Source organism: Geotrypetes seraphini, chromosome 2 (assembly GCF_902459505.1).
Source record: "Geotrypetes seraphini chromosome 2, aGeoSer1.1, whole genome shotgun sequence".
NCBI lineage: Eukaryota > Metazoa > Chordata > Amphibia > Gymnophiona > Dermophiidae > Geotrypetes > Geotrypetes seraphini.
The window spans coordinates 207,226,861-207,253,347 of NC_047085.1; the positions used below are offsets into that span (position 1 = coordinate 207,226,861).

General features: G+C 41.5%; 1 protein-coding gene across 7 annotated transcripts in view; it reads right to left on the reverse strand.

Annotated features, from left to right (window-relative positions):
- Positions 1-26,487, reverse strand: part of CDYL (chromodomain Y like) — a 161,030-nt gene that overhangs the window by 34,766 nt on the left and 99,777 nt on the right. For all 7 annotated transcript variants that reach the window (XM_033934781.1, XM_033934783.1, XM_033934788.1 and 4 more), the window contains 2 exons: positions 21,114-21,370; positions 6,143-6,315 (listed from right to left, as the gene is read on the reverse strand). In XM_033934781.1, coding sequence (XP_033790672.1) covers positions 6,143-6,315; positions 21,114-21,370 — 430 coding nt within the window. The remainder of the gene's footprint in view (positions 1-6,142; positions 6,316-21,113; positions 21,371-26,487) is intronic.

The following is a 26,487-nucleotide window of genomic DNA, read 5'->3' on the forward strand; positions in this document are numbered from 1 at the left end:
CATTCTTATACACCATTTCTTTTACACCACTGGTGTAGCAAAATACCCACACTCATTATCTCACATTGTACCATATCACCATTTTTCATAGAACCCCTGAGGAAGAAATGTTTTTCGAAACACAGACTGTTTCGGGTCCAGTACGCATAACAACAAGAACCAGTTCTTGGATAATATCATTATAATTATTATTTTTATTGATGGTATCATACATGTTTTTTATGACTTTTAATTGAATAAATTCCTGCACCTTGTACATTTGCTGCAGTTTTGATTTGTTTTTTTATAAATTCATATAAGGCAAGTCTCTTTCAATTAAAAGGAAGCTCTGGAATGAGGGAGCATAGGGTGACGATGAAAGGGGATTGACTAAGAAGCAACCTGAGAAAATACTTTTTCATGGAGAGAGTGGTAAATGCATGGAATGACCTCCTGGTGGAGATGGTTGAGACAAAAAAGTATCTGAATTTAAGAAAGCTTGGGATAAGTACATTGGATCTCTAAGGGAGAGGAAGGGATAGTAGATAGCATGGATAGAAAGACTAGATAGACTATAAGGTATTTATCAGTCTTCATTTTTCTGTTTCTATACTTTGAATTTAATTCAGACTTTGGAGGATGAAGCAATGGGAGTAACACCAGTGACTGATTGTTAATGTTGTTTTGGAATCTACACGTGACTGAATAATAAAAATGTTGTTTAATCACCATGAACTCACTTTGTACAAGGAGTAGCACTCATTCAAAGATTTGCAAATCAGTTGAATGAGGTGCTGCTTCTTGTAGAGAGTTTTAATATTTTATGATATTCTGCACAGTTTGGGTCATACAGTTTGTTTCTCTTTTAGGACCACTCCCCGATGCAGAGTTTGAAGCATGATTCTTATCGGTGTTTGGTCCATTGAATTAAAATGTGTCACTATCATTGAAATAAACTTTATTCTCTGTTTGGATTTAAATACAATGAAATTTAAGTTAAGGTGCACAGTATGCAGTTGAATTTGTTGAAATGCGAAGATACTGGAAGCCGATGAAAAGCGCAAACGAGCCACAGCCTATGTACTTGTATGAAAGAGTCGCTTCCGATGGCTCATTTGTGATATAAGACATATTTAAAATTTTTAGTTGTTGCTGGGTTGAATTTGTATATATTTGACAATACCCCCCCCATCTTTATGATGTAGCCTTTTGGGTCAGTCCATGTCAACTGTACAAGTGGTCCCTACCTTACCATCTTTAATTTTAATGAAGCTTGGCATGTAGATACCCTAACTTATGGCACTAAGCCATGCAAAGTTTCAACCCCTAAAACCTGAAATTCATGTAGTGCCTAAGTAGAGGCCTTAACATTTTTCTGCATGTCATACGAAACAAAAGGGCAACTTCAAGGGTCTCCTGTACAGAGTATTGCTAACATCAGCCTGAAATTTAGTCTACTGGTGCAACTTTTTGTACTTAATAAGCTTTTAGAGTTTCAAAAGTCTTGGCTAAGTGCTCTTCTAATGCCTCAAAGCCAAAGTTGGCCAAAAACTCAACTCGCTAATTTTTGGCTTCATCTTTGTGGTGCACACATTTGTAACAAATTAAGTGGTGTCTTCTTGCTTTGTACACCTGCTCAACTATTGATTACAGTGCTCCTCTGTGAATTCACGGTCGGTGGTTCGTGGTCCCGGTCATTCGCAGTATTTTCTGGCTACGAACCACCAACCAGGAGAGGACAGAAGGAGAGGCAGGAGAGGGCAGCTGGAGTGCCGGCGATTGAAGGAAATCACTCACTGTATGCTCCGACCTCCTCATCCTGTACTAAAGTCAGGCCTCATCAATCAAGAGCTGCTTTGACTTCAGTATTGGGGGAGTACTGTACTATTCATCTAAGAAAATTTCAAGGCCTGCTTTCATTTATTTGTAAAGATATTGCAAGTCAAACAGAGCAGCAAAAATATTAACAAATTTATCTATTTTTGAAGTCTTATATTTCAGTTTTGACACCAGCAATCACTTTGGTTCAAAAAGCACTAGATAGAGCAACTTTCTCTCTACCAGATATCAAATTTTCAGGAGGATTTTTTTTTGTATAGGGAAGAAATTTGAAATTGAATTCTGATAGTCACAGCAGTGTAACTAACTATTTAAAAGTATTAATTGTATTTGTCATTGGAGGGTTCTTCAAATATTCAAGCTGAACGTATATTTTTTTCTGCTCCTCCTACTTAGCATAGGAACACAGAGCCCCCTACAGTTGAGTCCAAAAGCAAATTAACATCACTGGAACAAAGCTTACACACAAAGGGGGCACGGGGAACTTCCCCGTAAACATCATTCTGTTCTGCTCTGCAATATGCGAGATTACTCACTGACTAGCACTTGCCAACGAGTATGGGGGAGAAACACCACCCTGATGTCAGGCCATCAAGTCCATCATTGGCTTGCCCCAACGACACACAATGAGACAACATGCTTTCTGTGGGTCCAGGACTTGGTGACTGAGAAAATCAGCTTGCATATTTTTCACTCTGGCCAAATGTGCTATAGAGATAGCCTGGAGGAGTAGCTTCACCCACTGAAGCAACTGAGCTTCCAGATTCAAGTGAGCACTTCTGGTGCCTCTCTGCTGATTCACATACACCACTGCCATGGCATTGTCGGAAAATACCCTTATCATTTTTACTTCAAAGGTGTTTTGAAGAGCTCTCAATGCCAAATGTATGGCTCGAAGTTCTAGACTGTTTATCTACCAATACTTTTGATGGGCAGTCCACTGGCCCTGGATAAAGTGATCCCCACAATGAGCATCCCAGCCTGAAATACTGGCATCAGTCATGACAGTAATCCACTTCAGAACTCGAAGAGGCATGCCCTGCACTAGAGCTTCTCCCTGAATCCATCAGTGCAAGCTGCTCCGTGGTGGCTTCGTCCAGGGAAGGGGCATCTGAAGGTAGGAGGTACTCTCGTAGAGGCCACATATGTGTCCTGGCCCAGGGCACAACCTCCAGGGAGACTGCCATGGACCCCAATACTTGAACATAACGCCTTTGCCAACGGGTGTCTGTTCTTTTGACAGTTTCCGCAAGGCACATGATGGTCCTGCTGGGCCACATGGCCTCAATAGTTCACGTGACTCCTTTCGGCAGACTTCACCTCAGAGTTCCTCAGTGGACCCTAGCGTCCCAGTGGCGGCAAGATCGGGATCCAGTCTCTCAACACATTGCAGTGACTCCTTTGTTGAGACAGTCTCTCCACTGATGGATGCTCTCTTCCAATCTTTCCAGAGGTTTGCTGTTTCAGGCGCCCCCTCCGCAGAAGATCCTCATGACAGACTCTTCCGCTTATGCTTGGGGGGCTCATCTCGACAGTCTCCGTACTCAAGGACATTGGTCCAGCACGGATCGTCTTTGTCATCCATTTGAGACGATTGATAGGGCTCATTTGAAATATCTCACTTGGAAAGTGGTGTTCCATGTTGCCCTCACATCTGCTCGAAGAATTAGTGAGCTGCAAGCTTTGGTTGCGGATCCACTTTTCACCATTTTCCATCAGGATAAGGGGGTCCTTCGTACACTTCCAAAATTCTTACCTAAAGTAGTTTCGGATTTCCACCTCAACCAATCCATTGTCCTTCCAGTGTTTTTTCCAAAGCCTCATTCTCATCCTGGAGAAGTGGCGCTTCATACTCTGGACTGCAAGTGTGCATTGGCTTTCTACTTGCAACACACTCAAGCTCATCGGACTGCTCCTCAACTTTTCATATCTTTCGATTCAAATAGGTTGGGGCGTCCTGTTTCTAAGCGAACCATCTCCAACTGGATGGCTGCTTGCATCTCTTTCTGCTATGCTCAGGCTGGTCTCCCCCTGCAGGGACGGGTCACAGGGCATAAAGTTAGAGCAATGGCGACATCTGTAGCTTTCCTCAGATCGACTCCTATTGAGGAAATCTGCAAGGCTGCCACTTGATCCTCGGTTCATACCTTCACCTCTCACTAATGTCTGGATACTTTTTCCAGACGGGACAGCCATTTTGGCCAGTCTGTTTTACAAAATCTGTTCTCCTAAATTGCCAACTCTCCCACTGTCCCATTCTGGTTAGCTTGGAGGTCACCCACATGTAGAGAATATGCTGCCTGCTTGTCCTGGGATAAAGCACAGATACTTACCGTAACAGTTGTTATCCAGGGACAACAGGCAGATATTCTCGCAACCCACCCACCTCCCCTGGTTGGCTTCTTAGCTAGCTATCTGAACTGAGGTCACGCTGAGAAGACACGCGCCCTGACTCGTGGCATAGCATCAGTGTGTCAACTAAGGCAGTCTGGATCCTTAAGAACTTGAGCAATGGGGACCTGGACCTCCACAAAGGAATGCACTGGCCTGGAAGCTTGCAGCACGCCCATCGGCTGCGCCGAATGAGCCAGGTCCATAAGGTATGCTCTCCATATGAGCTGAACAAATTCCATGGTAAAATTCACTCACTGAGGCCAATGATGACTCCTGAAGGACCCTAAACAAAGCTTGTGAGGGTCCCTTGGCTCGGCACGTTTGCGTTTCGTGTTGCCACCAAAAATAGGTACTGGGCGGGATTTTCTGCCCATTTCCCAGACCCACATCGGTTCCCCAGACCTAGAAGATCCAAAGGAGGTGAAGCCTGAAGCTCCCACATCCTCCTTGGGTGTGCCATTGCATGGGGTATATAATGCTCCTCCACTGGTACTATGGCACAATCCACAGAAGAATTCATCTGATTAGGGTTAGAGGAGTCCATCCCTAACAATTTATTGCAATATCGAGGAGTAATGAGGCAGTAAAAAGATTGATAAAATCCAAGATGGCTGCTGCCAGTAAATTTACCAAAAATGGCCCATGGAGATGATTTAAAAAAAAAAAAAAGAAAAATGCTGAAATAGAGGTTTTGGAGGTGGGAGACCTGAACCCTACCCCCAGAAACTGCTATAAACCATGTTTATAGACCCCCCCTCCCTTTTTTATTTTCACACAGGAAGTAATGTCTCCAAAGTGCCAGCCTGCCAGTTCTGTCTGTGCAGCTGAAGTGAAGGGAAAGGAATTTCTGCCTCAAATTTTCTCAAAATAGTCCAATCTTCAGGATCTTCTGGCTACCTGTTGGATAGACCTCGACTGAAATCTCCACCCCCTCGGAACCGGTGGTGGGAAAACACAGCCCGCACCCTGATACCCCGAAGGCTCTTACTCGGGGTGCAAACAGCCTGTGCTTTAAGTCTTTGACAAGGTCAGGAGGCAAACTTGCTCCCAGGAGAACAGACCCCGAGCCTTGAGGTGATACACAGCAGACTGGCTCCACAGGTCCACCCAAAGCTTGCCCTGTGAAGCTGCAGTCTGGCTCCAAGGAAACTGCTTCCTCTCCCAGGCAGAAAACCCCTCCAAAAGGGGTCTCAAGGCACCGAAGTCACCAAAAAAGGATGAATGTAAGGAAAAAAAATAAGAAAAAGAAGCATGGAGATCAGAAGCACGTCTGCATGGCTTGCTTACAAAACTAAAAACCCTAGAGGGCTCTGTGTTCCTCTGCTAAGAAGGAGGAGCTGAAAAAAATGTATGGCTTTCTGCAAGACCTGGTTTGTGGGTTGAGATAAAATACCTATCTTACTGACTCCAGAGAGGATGTAACATAATTGGGCGATAGGCGCCTACCCAATTTTATAAAAAGTAAGTGCCTATTGTATGGCGCTTAGCAGTGCCTCATACCTAAGTGGGCATTTTTATGGGCAGAGTGTGACATAGGCGCCGCTAAATGCGATTCTCTAAAAATATAAGCATCTGAAATGTAGGCCTTTAAAACCCTGGTCTACATTTCTGGTGCTTAAGTTTTTACATAGGGGTGATTCTGTAAACCATTTTTCTAGGTGCTGGACAATTTAGGCACCATTTACAGAATCCAGGCCAGGATGGTGATGTAAGTGATCAAAGCAGGCAGAAATGTAATCTGAGTAGTGTGACATTATTGCATTAAATGGCAAGCTTGTCTAACAAAATTCTTATTTTAGGGATTTACCTCTTCATAAAGGTCTGTACAACGTAATTGCCATTGAAACAGAACAGGAGTTATATTATTCATATCAAGATCTCAAGAATAAAAAAAATCATTACTACAATGACTGAAAATCAATTTACATACCTAATAGCTTCTGCCATTTTAGTGCTTTCCCTTTTCCTATCATCTGTCAAGCGTCGTATAAAATAAATAAAGTCAAGACCACAACAGAAGACACTACCAACTGCACTGAGCAACACAAGTTTGCTGTCATCTGCAGCTGCTGTATTCAATGCACTTTGGACTTCCTTCATTACCTGAAAAATCAGTAGGATTAAATTGATCAGTATCTTTTACTATCTCATTTAAAAACAGAATATACAAACTGTGGTTAATTATTTTTATTGTCTTGAATCCTTTCTGATAGAGGGATATTTGGTTTCAATTCCATTAAGCTCCATAGTTTTATTTCCCTTAACATTCATCTTGCTTGGCTACTATTTGGTAGATATCTATGGTTTTAAAACAATTCTATGTTATTTAAAGTATACAAAAAAATCTTCTGCATTTAGGGCCCAATTCTGTATAGGATGCTGGTCTCAGCGGTTGCCTAAGAAGCGGCTGAGAATCGCATACTGGCGTCCTATGCAGAACCGCATCTGCCCTAACGAACAGACATCTAACCTCCTGATTCTCTAACTGGTGAATGGCAGGAGGAATGCCCGCTCCCTCCTAACACCCCCCCTATTGGTGATGGGCAGGAAGGATGCCCACTCCCCTTCTGCCTGACCCTCAATCTGTCACCTCCCCCCATCAGCAATTGGCAGGAGAGCGCCCACTCTTTCCTGCTGCCGGCCCCCCAAACCCAACATCCACCAACCAATGGTACCACCTCCCAAACCCCTATACCCCATCCTGGCACCCAGTGGTGTAGTGAGGGTGAGGTGTCCAGAACGGTGGTGCCCCTCCTCCGCCCTCATCTCCACCTCTCCCACGCATCCCCTTCCCTCGTACCTCTATTTGAAGTTGTTGCTCATGGTGGTCAACAACATTGTTTTCTTCACGACCCCGTCGGCTCTCCCTCTGATGTCACTTCCTATGTGTGGCACCCGGAAGTGACGTCAGCAGGAGAGCCGATAGGGTCACGAAGAAAACAATGTTGACTACCATGAACAACTCTAAACTAGAGATATGGGGGCAAGGAAGATGGGCATATGGATGGAGGGGAGGAATAAGAGGTGGGGAGGGCAGAGAGAAGGAAGGGTGAGGCACCCCCACCAACATGGCGCCCTTAAACCATAGAAGGAGCCTTAAGGCACCTGGGCCAATCAGGGATGCGGCTTAAGATTCAAGATTGGCAAAGATAACAAAGGCCACTCCCATAGGATGCACCGGGAAGGGGAAGGGCTCACCATTGCCTTTCTTCAAAAGGTACAAGGGGGTGGAGGGGTCGGGTTGGGCTTAGAGGTGTCAGATAGAATGTTGGGGTTTGGGGGTGTCAGAATGGGATGTTGGAGTTTGGGGAGAGTCAGAATGGGGTGTTGGGGTTTTGTGGGGTGTCGGCAGTTTCAGTGGGGGGGGGGTCCAGTGGCAGGAGGGAGTGGACATCCCTTTTGCCACTCGCCGATGAGGGGGGATTTGGGGGGATCGAGGGTCTTAGGCAGGAAAGAATGGGCCCTCCTGCCAATCACTGATGGTGGGAGAGGGGGGGAATCGGGCAGTATTAGGCAGGAGGAAGTGGATATTCTTCCTGCTGATTTTGGGGGTGGGTGTAGGGGGTTCTCTGCCAAAGCTGGCTCAGCTGATCACAGCAGAGGTATTTTCCCCTCGATCAACTGAGCCAGTAGGACTCTTCAAAGCTGCGGCTTTAGGGAGTCCTGCTGGCTCAGCTGATTTGGGATTCCTGTGCCGAGTCTACTTTTAAGATTTGAAATGTAGGCCAGCATTTTGCAGGCCTATATTTCAGGAATCTGTTGCAGCTCTAGGGAGACGCCTAGGGCTGTTTAAACTCGCCCCAAACCACTTCTGGGTGAAACCATGCCCACGCCTAGCCTTGGAGGAGCTTAGATGTCCCTACGCGTCTCCCTATACCCATAACAAATGCCTACAGTGTAGGTGTCCTGCCTTGAGGAGATTTTTTCTAAAAACATGTGTCCTGATTGGCTGCCAGACAGTGGTAGGACGCCTAACAACACCTACAATCGGAACACCCATTTGTAGAATCAGTCCCTTAGCATTTAAGGGTTTTATACATATTAAGATGTTCTCAATTAAGACCCTTTGCTTAGTATTTAAGGGTTTTATATGTATTAATTACATTTTTTACTTCACAGAAAGAAAAACAGATAAAGATTATATGTTCTCAATTAAGACCCTTTGCTTATTATTTAGGCACCCTTAGACCATCAACAAAGACCTCAATACCTATGTAAATTGTTGAACCAGTGTGTTCCAGGTCAAAACTACACTCTTCACAGCAGGCATAACTAAATATTCCATGGCCCAGATGATTTTTATGGAATCAATTTTATTGTAAGTTGCCTAGAATTTGATAGTACAGTATTTAAACTGTGTTATAAACAATACAATTAGCTTATCACATACTAAATGGACAACCTTTAGCTATCTTACTCCTAAATGTTGGAATTTGCTGCTTGATGAGTTGTATCATGAAGACAATTACTTGTGCTTTTGATGATACAATTAAAATGTGACTTTATGAGAAGGTTTGTCACACTTGATATACTGGAATAAGAATGTAGTTGGGGTTGCTGGAGACATTCAGCGGTTTGAGCCAATATGAGAGGATTTGAGGAGTTGAGAAGATTTTGGCTTGGTGGGTTTGTTTGTTTTTTTAAACCAGCATATAATGTACTAGCTTAGTTCAGTGTATAATTAATATTTTAGTTAAATAATGTTCTTTATAACATGGTTATATTAAACTGTGGTTAAAAAGTGGCCTTAGCACGTGTTTACGTGTGTCATTCCCATCCGGGTAAAATGGCTACACATTAACAGCCTGTTTTACAAAGCCCCGCTAGCTGCTGCCTCGCGGCAACAGCCCCAAAGCCTTTTAAATCTCTATGGTCTTCAGGGCCGTTACTATGCAGCAGCCGCTAGCGCGACTTTGTAAAACAGGCCCTAAGTTTCCCATTAGTTTCCCTCAGCAATACCTCTTTTATAGGCAATAAGGTCTCAACATGGCATGACAATATAGCTGTGCTGATTAGCTTGGAGCATACCTACTCTCTGCCAACCAATACTAGCAGTATAAAAATAAATTTTGTTTTTTTAAGCACGTGGGTAGCACATGCAAAAATTATCACAGGATGCCTGAGCACACCTCACATTAAACTCATTTTTTTCCATGATAAGCAGCTTAGTAAAAGGACCCATTAATGAAGCTTATATAAATAAAGTAATAAGTATCAGTAGTTGGGTTTAATATGTCTTATTATTTGACTAGCAGCCATCCCATGTTATCAGTCAAGAAATATATTTTTTTAATGACAGATGACAACCTATTCCTAACTCTAAATTCAGAATTGCATTTTGTTGTCAATTTCTTGGTGTATTAAACTGGTTACATTTATATTAAACTTGTTTACTGACATTTGAAAACAGATCAAATTGTAAATTTACCATTTAGATTAAACAGCATTAAAGAGGGTCGAAGTAAGGAAAAAACAACCCCAGAAGGGCATTGGTACTTGTCTATTTCTACAAAGTAAAACTAATCGATAGTCTTGCATACTGGGACTATCAAAATATTCTTTCTTCCACTGGGGTAGACGCCAAATTATAACCCTTTCCCAAGTGTTGAAAGCATATTAGACTATGATTTAACATAAGACATAGGGTCTGTTTCTCTGAAAGATTCATTTTCAAAGATCTGTTCGGTGAACAAGTTAATGTATTATGTACACAAATTTTCAATTTACCCTAACTAGCTTTGTTTTCAGCTGAAAATTCTGCTAAATATTTAGCTATTTAACATCTAGCTCAGTCTAAGGTATTCAAAATGGATGATTAATGGGAATGATTCACTAGGGTTACCATATTTAACCCCCTTTTACAAAACCGTAGTGCATTTTTTAGCATCGGCTGCAGCGGTAATAGCTCCAACGCTCATAGAATTCCTATGATCTTCAGAGTAGAGAATGACACAGGGTCAAATTTTCCATCCCATCCCCGCAAGTTCTTTTCCTGTCCCTGCCCCATTCCTGCAAGCTCCATCCTCATTTGCACAAGCCTAAAACACTTTAATATCACAAGTGTTCAAGGTTTGTGCAGTTAAGGCAGAGCTTACAGGAATGGGGTAGGAGCAGAGACAACGACAAAACTCGTGGGGACATGACGGGGACAAATTTATCTCCATGTCATTCTGTACTTCAGAGCTATTACCACTGCAACCGGTGCTAAAAACAGCGCTATGGTTTTGTAAAAGGGGGGATTAAAGAAAGAGAAACTTGGATGCCTGGTCCTGCCCCCCAAAGCCTCATCTTTCCCCCCTCCCGAATTCCAGTCCGTGTCTGGAGAGCCTCTAGCATGCACGGATGCATGTGAAGTCATCCGTGCATGCTTGTTAAAGGCCCTCCAGACACAGCCGGATCTGGGACTTTCCAAAACCTGGGCAAACTGTTGAGTTTTGGAAAGCCTGTCTGGAAACTTGGACAGTCCTCTAAAAAGAGGACATGTCTGGGTTTTCCTGGATGTCAGGTAACCCTATGACTCACCAACATTGTTTGATCATTGAGAACTTGATAATTAGGGGATTTGAACATTCATTTTCATAAAGACCATCATGGTAAGGTTTTTTTTTTTTGCAGATGGTGAAAAATCTAGGGCTGCATCAAATTAATTATAAGCCAACCCATAGTAGGGTTACCATATTTGTGAGGACAAAAAGAGGACACATTGTCCCGCACCCATCCCACAGTGCCAATACCAGGAAGTTTTAGATATGGAAAAAGGCACAAGAAGCCCCAACTGATTTGTGCATGGTCACAGGGGAACTGCAGGGCCCAAAATTACAACCCAAGGATTCTGAGGCTGCAGCCAAAACCATTGCACCATACTTTCTTCTTGTGCTCGTGAGTTAGAGTTGCTTCTTAAGTGGTTGTTTACAAGTGAGAGAGGTCAAGTCCACCAAAGAGTGGAGGTGGCTATGGAGAAATAGAAAAGTGAGAAAAACCGTAAAACCAGAAGGGAACTTTGTGGTTGGTGAAGAGATAATGTGGGTGTACTGAACCTGGAGGAAAGCAAGTCAGGATGAGTATCCAAAAGTAGAAGATAGAAATAGTGGCGGTGGAACCTGAAGTCCACTAGCCCAGCCAGAAAAAAGAAAATAGAATGTGGAAAGAAAGTATTTTGTGTTTACAGAAATATAAACCAGTAATACGGAAAATAAAATCCAACATAGCAGTTGCTGGAGCTTTGAAAATGACGTGCATAGTAATTACTGAATGCATGGCTGGTTGTAAGTATGAAGGAGGACATACATATGGAAGGAGACTTGGCCAGAGGCACAAGGAGCGATGGTGGGTAGAAAAAACCCACAACCCTAGAGTGCCAAAGAAGCTGTGCCAACTACTTGGTCACTCCTATGTTTCCAGAGAATGAGGCGCCATAGGCAAAAATAATCAAAGGGTCTGCAAGTAATGAATGAATAGAATTCAATGCAGGAGCAGGAAATGCAATGGAGGAAAACTCGACTAGTATTAAGAAAATAAGGAAATAAAGTAAAATGTGCCATTGTAGGGCTTCTTTTCCTTCTTTCCTTTTTTTTTTTTTTTTACTACACAGAGAGTAGCAAAAAAATGGGAAATGCTGGCTATACTTGATATTATTTTTGAAGATTAGCACTATATCTTTATGTAATCGCTCTTGTGCAAGCAAAACTCTGTATATTGAAATGTGAAATGGATGTCACCTCCACACCCCTTTCTATAGACTCACACTTGTCAAAAGTTTCTTCAACATTCACCAACCCTCAGAAGTGCCACCACGATACTCAAAACATTTCACTGTATCTGGCTTCACACACTATATCTTCACTGGATCCAACTTTTCTAACTGTCTTAGTTGAATTGTTTTTAAAGTTATTTTAAACATTTTGTAAACAGCTTTTAACTTTTTGCCTTCAGGTGGTCAGTTTGTAGGGACATCTATGCCGACATGTTTCACCCAACGGGTTTTTTCAAGGCTCATATCCCTCTACAAGCTTTCGCCTTTAAAGGACTTGGTGGTTGTATAAGACGGCGAAAGCTTAGAAATGGTTGTTTACAAAATGTTTAAAAATAACTTTAAAAACAATTCAACTAAGACAATTAGAAAAGTTGGACCCAGTGAAGATATAGTGTATGAAGCCAGATACAGTGAAATGTTTTGAGTATCGTGGTGGCACTTCTGAGGGTTGGTGAATACTGAATAAATTTTTGACAAGTGTGAGTCTATAGAAAGGGGTGTGGAGGTGACATCCGTTTCACATTTTCAATATACTTGATATTAGCCATGGTTAGATTGTGAACCTGCCAGGGCAGGTAGGAAAATACTTAGTATGCCTGATGAAAAATTGTACACTGCTCTAAACTTCTCCAAGATAGGGCAGTATAGCAAATGACAATAAACATAAACAAACATTAGCGACCTATGAAGTAGAATAGATAGATAGATCAATGAGGTGAGACTTGTAATAGAGAAACATCTCGAAGTAATGGATAGGAACACAGAACATGAATGAAGAAACTGAACAGAGCATTATGACATGCTCCATGTAACTACAAATGGATAAGCAGAGGTTTGTAAAAGGTCTAGAAATTATGAAGCTAGACCATATATGAATTCAAGTGAGGAAGCACCGGTACTGGTCATTGAAAATGAAGTTACAGGAGCAGCAACAGTACAGAGGTAAAATGTAGCCGTGGTATTGAGCCTCGAAGTAGGAAAAATAACACAGACCAAGCAGAGTCTGATGCTAATTAAGCTGGATCGATACCGAGTAGAAAAAAAGGGGCATTGAGGTCAAATTCATTGTAATCTCATGGCCAGCCGTGCACCATACAGTTCCCCTGCATACGATGAGTGATTGCACCGGCACAAAGAGCTATGAAGGTGGGGTTAGGCATTTGTCCGTTAGGACAGATGTGATTCTGTATAGGACACACGTTTGCGATTCTCAAAAGCTGCTTAGGCTGCTTCTGAGACTGGGCATCCTATACAGAATCAGGCCTTTAGCATATTGAGTCCAGAAGGTACATAGCAGAAAATTCCATTGTAGCATCTCAAGAGATTGATAACTTTGCTAAATTGCAACCAGTCAGTTTTGATATGGTTGAGATGGTTTCTACTCAAGATGTTCTTGAGGGTGATATTTCCTTAAAAGACATTTGGCCAGTTGTCACCTAGAATGAGAATTTGCTTAAAGGGAAAGTAGCACAATTATGTTCTTTTCCTAGTCAAGTTTTGTCTTCTATCTCTATATTACAAGATGATATTACAAAAATGAAATCTGCTAGTGAAGAGATGCAAAATCAAGACAATTCACTTTAGCCAGTTAGTACTTTAGCCATGAAAGAGTCTAGTTATGCATCATAAATTGGAACAATTGGAAAATCATTTGCGTGTTAATAATCTATGCTTTTTATATTTCCTTTGTTCACCTTTGCTTTCAGCTGAAATATTGCTTAGAAAATATCTTGGGGAAATTTTAAAACTAGAAATATCTGAGTCAATTAAATTTCAGAAGGTTAGGTACCTGCCTTTAGCACTAGCAATGTCAACCAGAGGAGAAGCATTAGCAACAGGAAAACTTACCGCCTTCTTAGAAGACACTCAAGATCTAATTTCCACTCATTCAACTTTGTTGGCAACTCTCTTGTCCGAAAGAGATAAATTGCTAGTTTTAAAGAATTACTTTAAATATAAAAAAGTTGCTCTTTGCGGTCAGCCAATTCAGATTTTTCCCAGATGTAATGAGAGCCACTCAGGAAAGTAGGAAACAGTTCTTGGCCTGAAATTCAGGGTTTTGGCTATTTGGAGAAACCTTTTTCCTGCATTTTCCCTGTAGATATATTTTACATTAACAGGGCAAATAATTTATATTTTTTGATCATTCCCATTTGTAATATGAAAAAAGAAGGGTTAAAAAAAAAAGGGTAATTGTGGATCTCAATGTTTTGTAGTTAGGATGTTACCTTGATTTCTATCAGAAATTTACTTTTAGTTTATCCTTGCAAATCTCTCCTTGAAGTGGACTTTAGAAATAGTTTCTTTCTTTTTGTAACATTTCAAGCAAAATATGTTTCATGAATGTTATTCTTTCCTTGTATATCTATACTTGATATGCATAATTGAAATTACTAAAAAAAATGTCAATTTAATTAAATTAAGATTCAGTGTGTTTGAATTTGAAGGTGAAGCTTACCTGGTACTAACCTAAGGGTTCTTAAAAAAACCCAACAAACCCTAAAACTTAACAATCCACAGATTCTCCCTTTCTTCTGCACTCTATGGCAAAATTAAAGAGCTCCTTTCCCACAGCAAAAGTTCCTTTCTTCCTTCTCTCCTTGTATTGAAAAAAAAAAAAATCAAGATTGAGAGGGGACTGATGCTCCTTCCTCTCTCTCTCTTTCTCCTGATGATTGCTAAATTGTCCAGATCATCTGGGGCTGAAACCTCCTTTCTCTTTCCCACCCCATGGCTAAATTAAAAATGTTATTCAAGGCCAATTCTCTCTTCCTTTTTCCCTCCCATTCAATTTAGAAAAAGCCATCTTTATCAATATTATAAAATTATCCAGAAAATTTCAAAAGGTAACCAATCACAAGTCTACAATTATTTTAGAAGTATCTGCTTCAGAGATAAAGTGTGCTATTTATTAAGGATTTTTATGTACTGAATTCAAATATGACAAAACAGATGATTGGCTACTGTTTCCAAGATATTTAAGTTTTTACATACATGTATACTGATAGTATAGTTTTAATATAAAACTGTAAACCTAGGTCTTTTTGTCTATTGTTGCTTTATATCAGGGGTCTCAAAGTCCCTCCTTGAGGGCCGCAATCCAGTCGGGTTTTCAGGATTTCCCCAATGAATATGCATGAGATCTATGTGCATGCACTGCTTTCAATGTATATTGTGGTATGCGAGAAAAGACTGCTAGGTGTGGCCCTACTACTATGCCCATGCCTAGAGCAAGTAACTCTCATTCTGTGCAAAGTAAAGAACATTTTCCCTGCTTACCCGACTTTCCTTCTAAATCCAGTAGAGGGAGCTTAGGAGCAGAGTTACAGGGTTCCCCTCCCCCACACCTTCCCAAGGCTAGTCTTCTGAAATGTTTTACACCTGGGAAGGTTGGGCGGGGCTGGAGGCTCTTAAACTGTAGGACTGAACAGTTGGGGAGGCAGAGGGAAAAGTGGAGAGCAGGAGACCGGTCATCAGATCAGCTCTTGCAGTCTAGCTCAGGACTAGGAGCTCTGCAGGAACTTCCAAGCCCTGAAGGAATGGAAATTGAGGAAGCTGATTCAGGTTTATCTCCTGCACTGATTGAAATTCCACAAGCCATGGAATATGAAAGTGAACCTGGTTCTGAAGTTCAACCGATGGAGGTATGTGTCTCCCAAGCAAAGACCAAGGCTGCCTAAGGAAAAGGTACTTCAATTTGTTTGGTCTTTGGGAACACTGAACTGTTTTGTTTTTTTTTCCTTTTGCCAGAGTGGTGGGGGATTTAGCCCCACGTTTTTGAGGTGGGATTGTGGGCTCATTGTGTAGCAAATTTCAGCACGTGGAGCACACCACCTGGTCAGCAGTTTTTCATCCTGCTGAAGAAGAACAGTGTAGTGTTATTGACTCTTGGGATAGACTCCTATAAGGAGGAAAAGACACTGTTTGTCTGCTAGTTTGCCTTTCTCCTGAAAGGAACTTATTACTGAGGCTCAGCATTACCGAGCCTTCCTTTATTTTTCTGAGAGACTTTTTGGACTTAAAGTATATGTTACTGAAACTAAGTTTAATTTGAAGATTGCATTTGAAATTGGTATCCTGACAAGAAGGTTATTTTTGTTTTTGTGTTTAATTCCATGCATCTAATAAATCCAGTCCGGATTTTCTATAAAACTTACCTAACTTGTGGCAAAATCCTCATTCTAAGCCAGTGCTTCTTTTACTTATGCAGCCTCTCGCGGCTCGCAAGTTTACAAAATCTTGTCTCAGTAGTCCTGGACCCTTTGCCCAGAGAGTGCTGATGACAATATTCATTGGGGAAATCCTGAAAACCCGACTGGATTGCAGCCCTCAAGGAGGGACTTTGAGATCACTGCTTTATATGATACTATTTAACCTGTCCTTTTTATATAAAAACTTTAAAAATTAGCAAAAAAGTTTTATAAATAAAATTTATTATGAAAGACAACAATATATTAAGTTTCCACATTTACATTATAATTCAGTCCTTACTCAGGGGAAGTGTCTCAAAACTTAACATTGCCTTTAACATGGTCACTAAACCGGTTCCAGCTGGTTTAGGATTCATGTATTTTAGTGGCACATTATCAAAACAGTTTACCATGGTCTTTTCCGAGTTTCCTAGAAGTCTCTGTCTGCCATGCAAATATATTACAATGTGCTCATTAATATTTAAATGAGCACGCCAAGAAATTCTCTATTATCACCGGGTGATTCCCTAACCTCGCTGTCCTACATTTGCAAGCAAAATTTTCCAGCAGGTCTGAGCTGTCATAGCCTTACTTTCTGGTTAGTGCCTGAGTGCTGATTGGCTCAGGCATTGACAGGAAAGTAAGGCTTGCTCAGACTTGCCAGAAAATTTTGCCGCCGCTAAACAACCCCCTTGGCAGCAGAGGGATGCCCACTCCCTCCCGCTGCCAAGCAACATCCCGACACACAACCCCGGCAGCAGGATGGATGCCACTCCCTATTGCCACCAAGCATCACACCACCCCCCTTCCGATAGTGAGAGGGATGCCCACTCTTTCCTATGGCTAAGCAATACCCCTCGATATCCCCCGCAGCGGGAGGAATGCCCACTCCTTCCTGCCAAGCAACACCCCCCTTGGCAGCAGGAGGGACGCCCACTCCCTCCTGCCATGCAACAGTCCCCTGATGCCCCCCAGGCAGCAGGAGGGATGCCCACTCCCTCCCGCTGCCAAGCAACAGCCCCCCCCCCCCCGACACCCCCTTACCTTGTTTATGAAGGCCAGTCTGAGGGATGCCTACTTCCTCCAGCCAGCAGGTCAACCTCTTCAAAATGGCTGTCTTCCCCTCCCTGGTGCATCCTGGGATGTGCCAGGGAGGGGCCTAAGGCTCTGATTGGCTCAGATGCCTAAGGCCCCTCCCATGGGACATCAGAGTATTAGGCCCCTCTCCAGTGCACTGGGGAATGGAAGGCCTGCCATTTTGAAGAGGTGGGCCTGCTGGCTGAAGGAAGTAGGCATCCCTCTGACTGGCCTTCATAAATAAGGGGGGGGGCAGGGGAATCATCAGAGGCACAGGATTGTGTCAGGAAGGCTATTGCTTGGCAGCGGGAGGGCGTGCACATCCCTCTTGCTGCCAGTGGGGTGTTGCTCGGCAGTGGTATGGATCCCTCCCATTGCCGGGGGGTGTTGGGGAGTGTTGCTTGGCAGGAGGGAGTGGGTATCCCTCCCACTGCCGGTTACTTGACATTGGAGGCGGGAGTAAGTATCCCTTCTGCTGCCGAGGGGGAGGGTTGCATGATGTTGGTGGCAGACATGCGCATTACTTCCGCTGCCAGGGGGTGTTGGGCGGTGTTGCTTGGCAGGAGGAGGGAGTGGGAATCCCTCCCACTGCCAGGGAGGGGGATGTATGTGTGTGTTTACTTGACATTGGCGGTGGGAGAATGTGGGCATCCCTTCTGCTGCCGGTGAGGGAGGGGGTTGTTTGATGTCGGCAGTAGGAGGGAGTAGGCACCCTTCCTGCAGATCTTTGATTTTTTTTTATTTGTGGATTTATTCTGCACTTGTGCCATTCACTATCACCAGTGATCGGCACATGCAAATTTAGCGACCCTCCACAAATCTCATTTGCATGTGCTTTTTTTAAAATTTAAGAATGGCTTGTCTTTTTGAAATTATTACAGTAGCAGCCACGACAGTGGTCCGTCGGATTTTATCGCCAACATTTGAGAATCTTCCCCTCAGTGTCTATTCACCCCTTTTGGCTTGTCTTTTGCATTCATAAAATGGAGCACCTCTTATCAATGTCCAGCAATAGTCTGCAAGCATTGATGGGTTCCATTTGTTCTTATAGCACTTCTCCATTAGTGCAATATCCTCATGAAATTGCCGACAGTGCTTGTTGCTCACTGCTGTGCAGGTAGACAGGGAAAAATCTAGAGAGTACAAAAAAGTATATCTTTAGTCAAGGCTTTTCAATGCATTTTGGAGGTTCTATACCAACTACTTGTAATAGTCTGCTTTATTTCCAAGAAAGTGTTGCCACCAATTGAAAGGCTTACCATGCCATCTTTTCCTTATTTATTTAAAATATTTCTAAACCACTTAAACCTAAACAGTTTACAAAATACAAATGTAATTATCATATAACATACAAAACATAAAAAATAAAACAAAAAGTGTGTATAATTAGTATCCCAGCCTACTCCATTAAAATACTCCATAAACAAAGATGTTGTCAAAACCTTCTTAAATATCTGGATATTAGAAAGTAACCTCAATGGTCCTGTCAAATTATTCCATAATTGTACACCTGCGGCCAAAATTACAGATGCTCTCGTATTTGCATAATGTACATGCAATAACTCATCTATTGACAATCGTGGCATACCCTCTGATCTTAAAGATCTGAGAGGTTGGTAGAGTTTCATCACTTGTGTCAAATACTAAGGAAATCTTATACAGAATGACTTTAAAAATTAACACAAGAACTTTAAAAACTGTGAAAATTGACTGGTAACCAGTGAAAATTTTTTTAACCATGGTGTAACATGTTCAAATCTGCTTCCACCGCGTATCAAATGCGCTGCCATATTTTGAATCACCTGTAAAGCTCTACACCTGACGCCACTATTCCCAGAGAGAGAGCGTTACAGTAGTCTAATCTTTGAAATATCATAGCTTGGACCACCAAACAAAAACCATAATCTAATAACATAGGTTTTAATCTACTCAATAATCGCATGTGAAAGAAAGCAGACTTGACTACTACCTACACCTGATTTTTCATACTTAACATCAAATCCAACCAAACTCCTAAAATCTTCAATTGCATATGTATTATAAGTCTCAAGTTGTTAACCTCAACTTACTGAGGCCCACAATGGGTCTTCCCTCCTTCCGGTCAACATCACATCTGTTTTAACAAGATTCAGTACTAATTTATGGTCTGTCATCCAGATGACCACAGCTTGCAAACACATGGATAATTTCATTTGCAACTCTACTTTCCAATCATCTATTTGAAAGAAAAATTGAACATATTCAATCGCTGAAATACATTTTCCAAAGAGGCTATGTAATGATTAAAAAGTAAAGCTGAAATTGCTGATCCTTGTGGAACACTTTTGTTTATGGACATTATATTAGATACATTTCCATTACTCTGCACTCAAATTGATCGATCTTGGAAATATGAGACAAACTAGTCTGCCACATTATGTCTGCCATGCTATGATCTCTCATGCCATGTTTGCCACACAATGTTTGCAGTTCCATGTATTCTATGCTATGTTTGTCATGCACGCTTATCTTACCATTTTGCCAAGTCATGTCATACTATATTAACCATGCTTTGCCAAACCATACTAGCCATGCTATGTCTGTTTCATGTTTTACCTTATTATGTTTTACCATGCTTTGTTAGCTATGTTTTGCCATCTTGTCTAAGTTTACCATGTTATCTGTTACCATACTATGTCTGAGACTGCAGCACCGTGGTTGAAGATACAGCCTAGGCACCCTGAGGTTGTGCGTGTAGGCCCATGCTGCTCATTGTGACCCTGGGCAAGTCACCTGCTCCCTCATTGCCCCAGGTACATTAGACAGACTATAAGCCCACCGGGACAGGGAATTATGCTTGAGAACCTAAATAAATTCATGCACACCGTTCTGAGCTCCCCTGGGAGAACGGTATAGAAAATTGAATAAATAAATATATCACACCTCCTATTCCCAGCTTCAGCAGTTTTTGTAGCAGAATGTCAATATCTACAGTATCAAATGCTGATGATACACCCAGAGAAACTACAAAATGTTTTATGTTTATCCATACCTTTCCTTAATCCATCCACTGTGGTTACCAATAATGATTCAATACTATGCACCATCCAAAAGCCAAACTGATGACAATACAGTAAATTTTCCCTCTCCATAAATTTCTCCAATTGCTCTAAAACTAACTTTTCTATAATTTTCTCCAGAAAAGGCAAGATCGCTATGGATCTAGAGTTTCCCAGAACTGATTCATCCAGATGGGGTCTTTTAAACTTAGGTTTAACTTTTGCGGTTTTCAATAGTTTTGGCATAATACTCATTCATAAAGATTAATTAAAATAATTGACAAAGATGGCACTATCCCATTCCCCAATTCTGTACTAGCGAAAGGGAGCAAGGATCATCAATGGAGATAAGCTACTGAAGTTGCCATTGCTCTAACCTTATGTGCTGTGAATTATAGCAACCCAGCCTGAGCAAAGCAGGAGATACAGTCCGCTAACCATGTGGAGATTGTTCACTTGGTTACAGGAGCTCCCAATCTGTTAGAATCGAATGACAGGAATAGTTGAGTGGAAGTTCTATGAGGCACAGTTTATCCAATCTCTCACTGTACAGCAACTCCTCCAGCCCCTTAACCATTTTAGTTGCTCTTCTCTGGACCCTTTCGAGTAGTCATCTCACTTGTATGCCTGACTTAATCTTTCATGTTGACAGAAAAGGCTAGGAACCCACACTATGATGCATGAAAAGCTACAAAAATCATGGTAAATATTTACAAATTTTCAATATTATAATACATTCGACAATGCATGAAACCATATTGCCCTCTGTAGTTATTCCATTCAGTTCTGTGATTCAGTCTCATTGTAACAACAGTTGTTGAATTATTGACACATACAACTAACCTCTGGATTTAGTGAATTGTTCTCCGATGATTTTGTGGAAAGTAAAATGTGCGTGAAACCATCCTGTTTTCTGACAACAATGTCTCTATATCGATAAGCACTTTCAGTTTGTCGCACACTGAAACGCAGCCTTTTATCAAAAGGTTGATCTCTTCTTTCTTCTAGGAATCTCCGCTTGTTGCCCGTTATACCTGTTACTGATGTTTGCATATTGCTTGTACCATTGGCAGATAATGCGTCCATGAAGGCAGATGTATCTGCAAAGAGAAAGCAGAACAAAATCTTCTTTGAATCTAACGAAGATGCTGACATCTCCTATATTTCTATATGGGAGCCACATAAAGCATTTCTCCGAGGTGTGGTAATTAGCTATACTGCCCACAAACCCTAGCCTCTACTTTGTCCCAGATGGCTAATGGGGAACTCTCTAACCAGTTTATCCTTCAGAGAGGTACCAGGCAGGGTTGCCCTATCCCTTACTTTTTGATTTGGTCCTGGAGCCCCTTTTAATTGCCAAAGGGCTTAATACTAACATCCGTGTCTTAATTTTGGTGTAGAGGAATATAAACTATCTGCCTATGCAGAAGATATACTTCTCTACTTAACTGATCCCAAAAATTCCTTGTTGGCCTTGATTGATCTTATTAACCTTTTTTCCACCTTTTTGAGTTACAAGATCAATTGGGACAAAACCGAATGTATGTCGCTGAATGACCACTGTATTCCTTTCTATCTCCCTAATTTTTCTTTAACCTGGGTCCCTTCATCCCTTAAATACTTGGGAATATTTTTTAGTAAATACCTATTCACCTCTGCCAAGATTAATATAGACCATATCTTGACTAAAATCAAGCAAGCCATTCTCCCATAGTCCCTCCTCCACCTTTCTTGGTGGGGGAGACTTGAATCCCTTAAGATGTTCTTGCTCCCGAAAATTCTCTGTCTATTGAACATGTTCCCGACACTATTTTCATTGCCTTTCTATAGGCTGCTGGAGAGACTCCTTGTAAAATTCTTGTGGAATGGCAAATCGCCGCAAATATCTTTACAAAAATTGAAGAACACCAAATTTATGGGTGGAGTAGATTTTCCTGACCTTCTTCTTTATCATAAGTCATTCATCCTCCACCAGGGCCTTGAGTGGATCATACCCTTTCATACCTCTGCTCAACCTCAATGGCTCTCCTTTGAAATTCATTATACTCAACCTCTCTTCTTATCCAAAATTCTTGGCATGACTCTTTCTAAGCTTGGAAAAGCTAATCATATCATAAAATGCACTTACAAATCTCTCAAATTCTTTGATTCCACATTAGAAATACCTATCTCCAAATCCTTTAATATCCCTTATGGAACAATCCCACCATATTGATAGACAAGAAAATGGTTTAATGGCCCACGTGGCAATCTCTTAAAATTTGGGATATCTCTACTTTTATTGATCCTGAATCTAACACTTGGATCCCCTTTTCTCAGGCTAAACTTTCACATGCTTTAGTTGATTCCCAGTTTTTTCCCTGGCTACAGCTGAGATCTTCACTTCGCAAGAGCTCTATTCCCTTCTCCTCCCTCCATGACACTGCCTCTATTTTTTACCTTTCCTTGAAATTACAGGCAGGACACACTGCCTCTAAAATTTACATTTCAAATCTAATTGTTCTCCTAAACTCTCTTCCCTTCGTTCGCTCTGGGAACTTAATATCCAACGCACTATTTCTGACTCAATATGGGACTACTTTTGGCGATCTCTTTACAAATCTTCTAAATCTGCCTCTACAATCCAATCATTATTTTTTCTACTTCATAGAGCCTTATGGACCCCCACGCGCTCCCACCAAATAAATCCTTAATTCTCTAAACTTTGCTGGTCTTGCAGCTCGCAGACAGGCAACTTAAAACAACTTATATTTGAATGCTCCCACTTGCATAAGTATTGGAAGGATGTCTACCGTAACAAAAATCCTACCCATTTCCGACTCCATATCTTTGAGCATTATCCTACTGAAAGGGGCTTACTTTGCCAACACTCTTCCAGAATCCTCCTGTCAATTACTAGATACATTATTGGTTACTGCTGTAAAAACTGTTTGCACTTTCTGGAAAGATCTATAGAAATTGTCTCATACCCACTGGTAGAATTTGTTATGTCTTACTTATAGGTATGAATGTTACTCTATTAAGAGACATTGTCCGGTTAATTCTTCATTGTCTTCTTTGAGGAAATGGTCTGTTCTTAAAGATTATTTGCTGTTGATTTTTGACTCTTGTACAAAACAAAATGTTTCCAATGTATAGCACTTTTTGTATACACGATATGTTTTTTGTATATCCTTAGATACCTTCTTTTGTTTTTTTCTATTCCTTTTGTTGTTGTATGAAAAATTAATAAAGAAACTAAGACTAAAACAAAAACAAAAAAAGAACATTTATTATATACCACTCTTCACTCTATCGTCCATTAAAAAAAATCTGGATATTTTAATGTAGTGTTTAAATTAATATCTTAATATAATTAAAAGAAAAGTGTACAACATGAAAATCTACTTATTTCATACCAAAAGCACAAGTTTATGATACAAACTTTCCAGTCATTCCAACAATAGTCTGCCATCATGTGTGCATTCTATCTTCCTTGGTATCTAGCTTCCATTGTTTTTATGTCTTAGTGAAATCTTTCACCTTGCTCTTTGCTTAAGTCATCAAGATTCTCTGGAACGCAATCTAAGTCAGTGTTTCTCAACATGCGGTACGTGCACCCTTAGGGGTATGCAGCACTGTGTGGATCTTCCGTCCCCTTCCTCCTTAATGGCCACCACCACTGATGATCCCATGCCTTCCTTATTGCCTGCCCACCCACCCCCCTTTGCCGAAGCCTCCAGGGATTCCATGGTCTTCTTCCTGCATGTCCCTGAAGGGGCACATATATTCTTTGTAAGTTTTTCTATTCCTGCTTGTGTAAAAGGAACTGCTGAAACATCATTTTGCCAAGAACCTACAAGGTCTTTTCTTTTTGTGTTCTGAGCTCTGTGTCCCCATTTTGTTCTGTAGTTGACGTGTTTTGATAAGAAACATTTGTTACAAAAGAAACATTGCTAGACCTTAGACAAGACAGTATTATATGCTATAATGGAAACTTCCCACTATTCCCCTCCTTTATGTTTGCTAGCTTTTTCTAGTTGCTTTTATGTATCCTGTTACCATATATGGTCTTTTCTACAGTCATATGCTAAAAAAACTGACCCATGTGAAATGCTATAAAAGGTGTATGCAGTACTCTGAATAAAGAAGAGAGAGACATCTTTTTGCCTATTTGCATGTGCGTTTGTGTGTGTGTGTGATTTCTTTCTAAAGAGGTGTCCCCGGATGCATCTGTAGTCAGGACAGCAGAACGAGGCTAATACAAATTGGGACCTGATAGTTTCAGTCCCCTCTCCACCAAAGCTGACCCAGATGACTTCCCTCCAAAAAGTCAGAGCTGACATCGGAGGGAAGCCTTCTAGGTCAGCAGGGATCCTAGTTACCTCCTTCCAGGGTGGGCTGTTCCTTCCTGCCTTCAGTGGCACTTGTTGTAGGGATGTGTCTGCAGCTCTTTCATGCTGCAAGTGGCTGACCCGGAAACCTTCTCGCTGACGTCAGAGGGAAGACATGTGGGTCATCCTCGTGCATTGGCATCTCATCCTGATATTGCTAGATTCTTGAAGGGAGTTCTTCGTGTCCGATCACCGATGAAGCACTTTTCCCTTCCTGGAACCTTATCCGGGTATTGTCCAGCCTTACTAACTAAGGCTCTTTTTGTGCCCCTTTGAGATGCTGCCCTCTTGGACTTGACACTCAAGACCGTATTTTCTGGTCGCCATTACATGGGCTTGGTCTTGCAGGGACCCTTTCCTCCATATTTGAGAGATGGGGTTTTCCTTTGGATGGTTCCTTCCTGCTTGCCAAATGTGATTTTGGTTTCCCTGTCAATCAGGAGGTGTGCTTGCCTGACTTTCAGCCATAGGTTCCCAGACACAGGATCGCCTGTTGAAGAAACTGGATGTGCGCAGAGTTCTTCTGCATTACTTGGAGGTCACCAACGAGTTCCGTCTCTTTGACAATTTGTTTGTGCTGGATTCCTTTTTATAAGTCAAAGGTAGTTGAAACACTGAATTGGAGCAACCACAGGAGTATTTTATTTCTCTGTCAACATCTAATTGGCAGGGGGGAGGGCAAGGCAAGATATTGGAAATTAGAGGATGCAGCATTCATTGATTCTGCATAACCAAAAGTTTGAGAAAAAAAAAAAAAAGTTGAAACTGATGATAAAAAAGGCTCAAATAAGATGGAATGCTGCTCTCTGTATCACCATGCAGAGCAGAACAACCTGTGATATGCTGTAAGGCCAAGTTCTAGAAGATGGTCTCTTTAGTAAGATAAGACAATATCATTGTCTGTCAATATGACTGAAAATTCACCTTCTATTTAGAGAAAACAATTTGGCAATAATCTCAGAAAGCATAATAGGATCAACACAATACTCAAGAGATCCATGGTAAGTTCACTGGAAACATTATGGCCAAGCATTCTGTTAGCATTATCTTGGAATATAATTCAAAGATGCAACATTCATAACTCATTCTAATATTAGCAACATTAGAGAAAGTTGTTTTCAAAGACATCCAACCACTTATAATTACATAACCATTTACATAATAAGAGTTATGAAGTATCAATTTTCAGTCACCTTAAAATGGAAAAGCTTTTATTCCCCACCACACAAAGCAGGTTTATTAAATATGCAACAGTACATTCCCTCAAGACAGACCCATGGTGTTTCCAAAGAGCACATAGATCATAGTAACATAGTAGATGAAGGCAGATAAAGACCCTTGGTGTTTCCAAAGAGCACAAAGATCATAGTAACATAGTAGATGAAGGCAGATAAAGACCCATGGTGTTTCCAAAGAGCACATAGATCATAGTAACAAAGTAGATGAAGGCAGATAAAGACCCGAATGGTTCATCCAGTCTGCCCAACCCGATTCAATTTAAATTTTTTTACATTTATTTTTTCTTCTTAGCTATTTCTGGGCAAGAATCCAAAGCTCTACCCGGTACTGTGCTTGGGCTCCAACTGCTGAAGTTTCTGTCAAAGTTCATTCTAGCCCATCTACACCCTCCCAGCCATCGAAGCCCTCCCCAGCCCATCCTCAACCAAACGGCCATATATAGAGACCGTGCAAGTCTGTCCAGTACTAGCCTTAGTTCTTCAATATTTACTATTATTTTCTGATTCTAGATCCTCTGTGTTCATCCCACACTTCTTTGAACTCTGTCACCGTTTTCCTCTCCACCACCTCTCTTGGGAGCGCATTCCAGGCATCCACCACTCTCT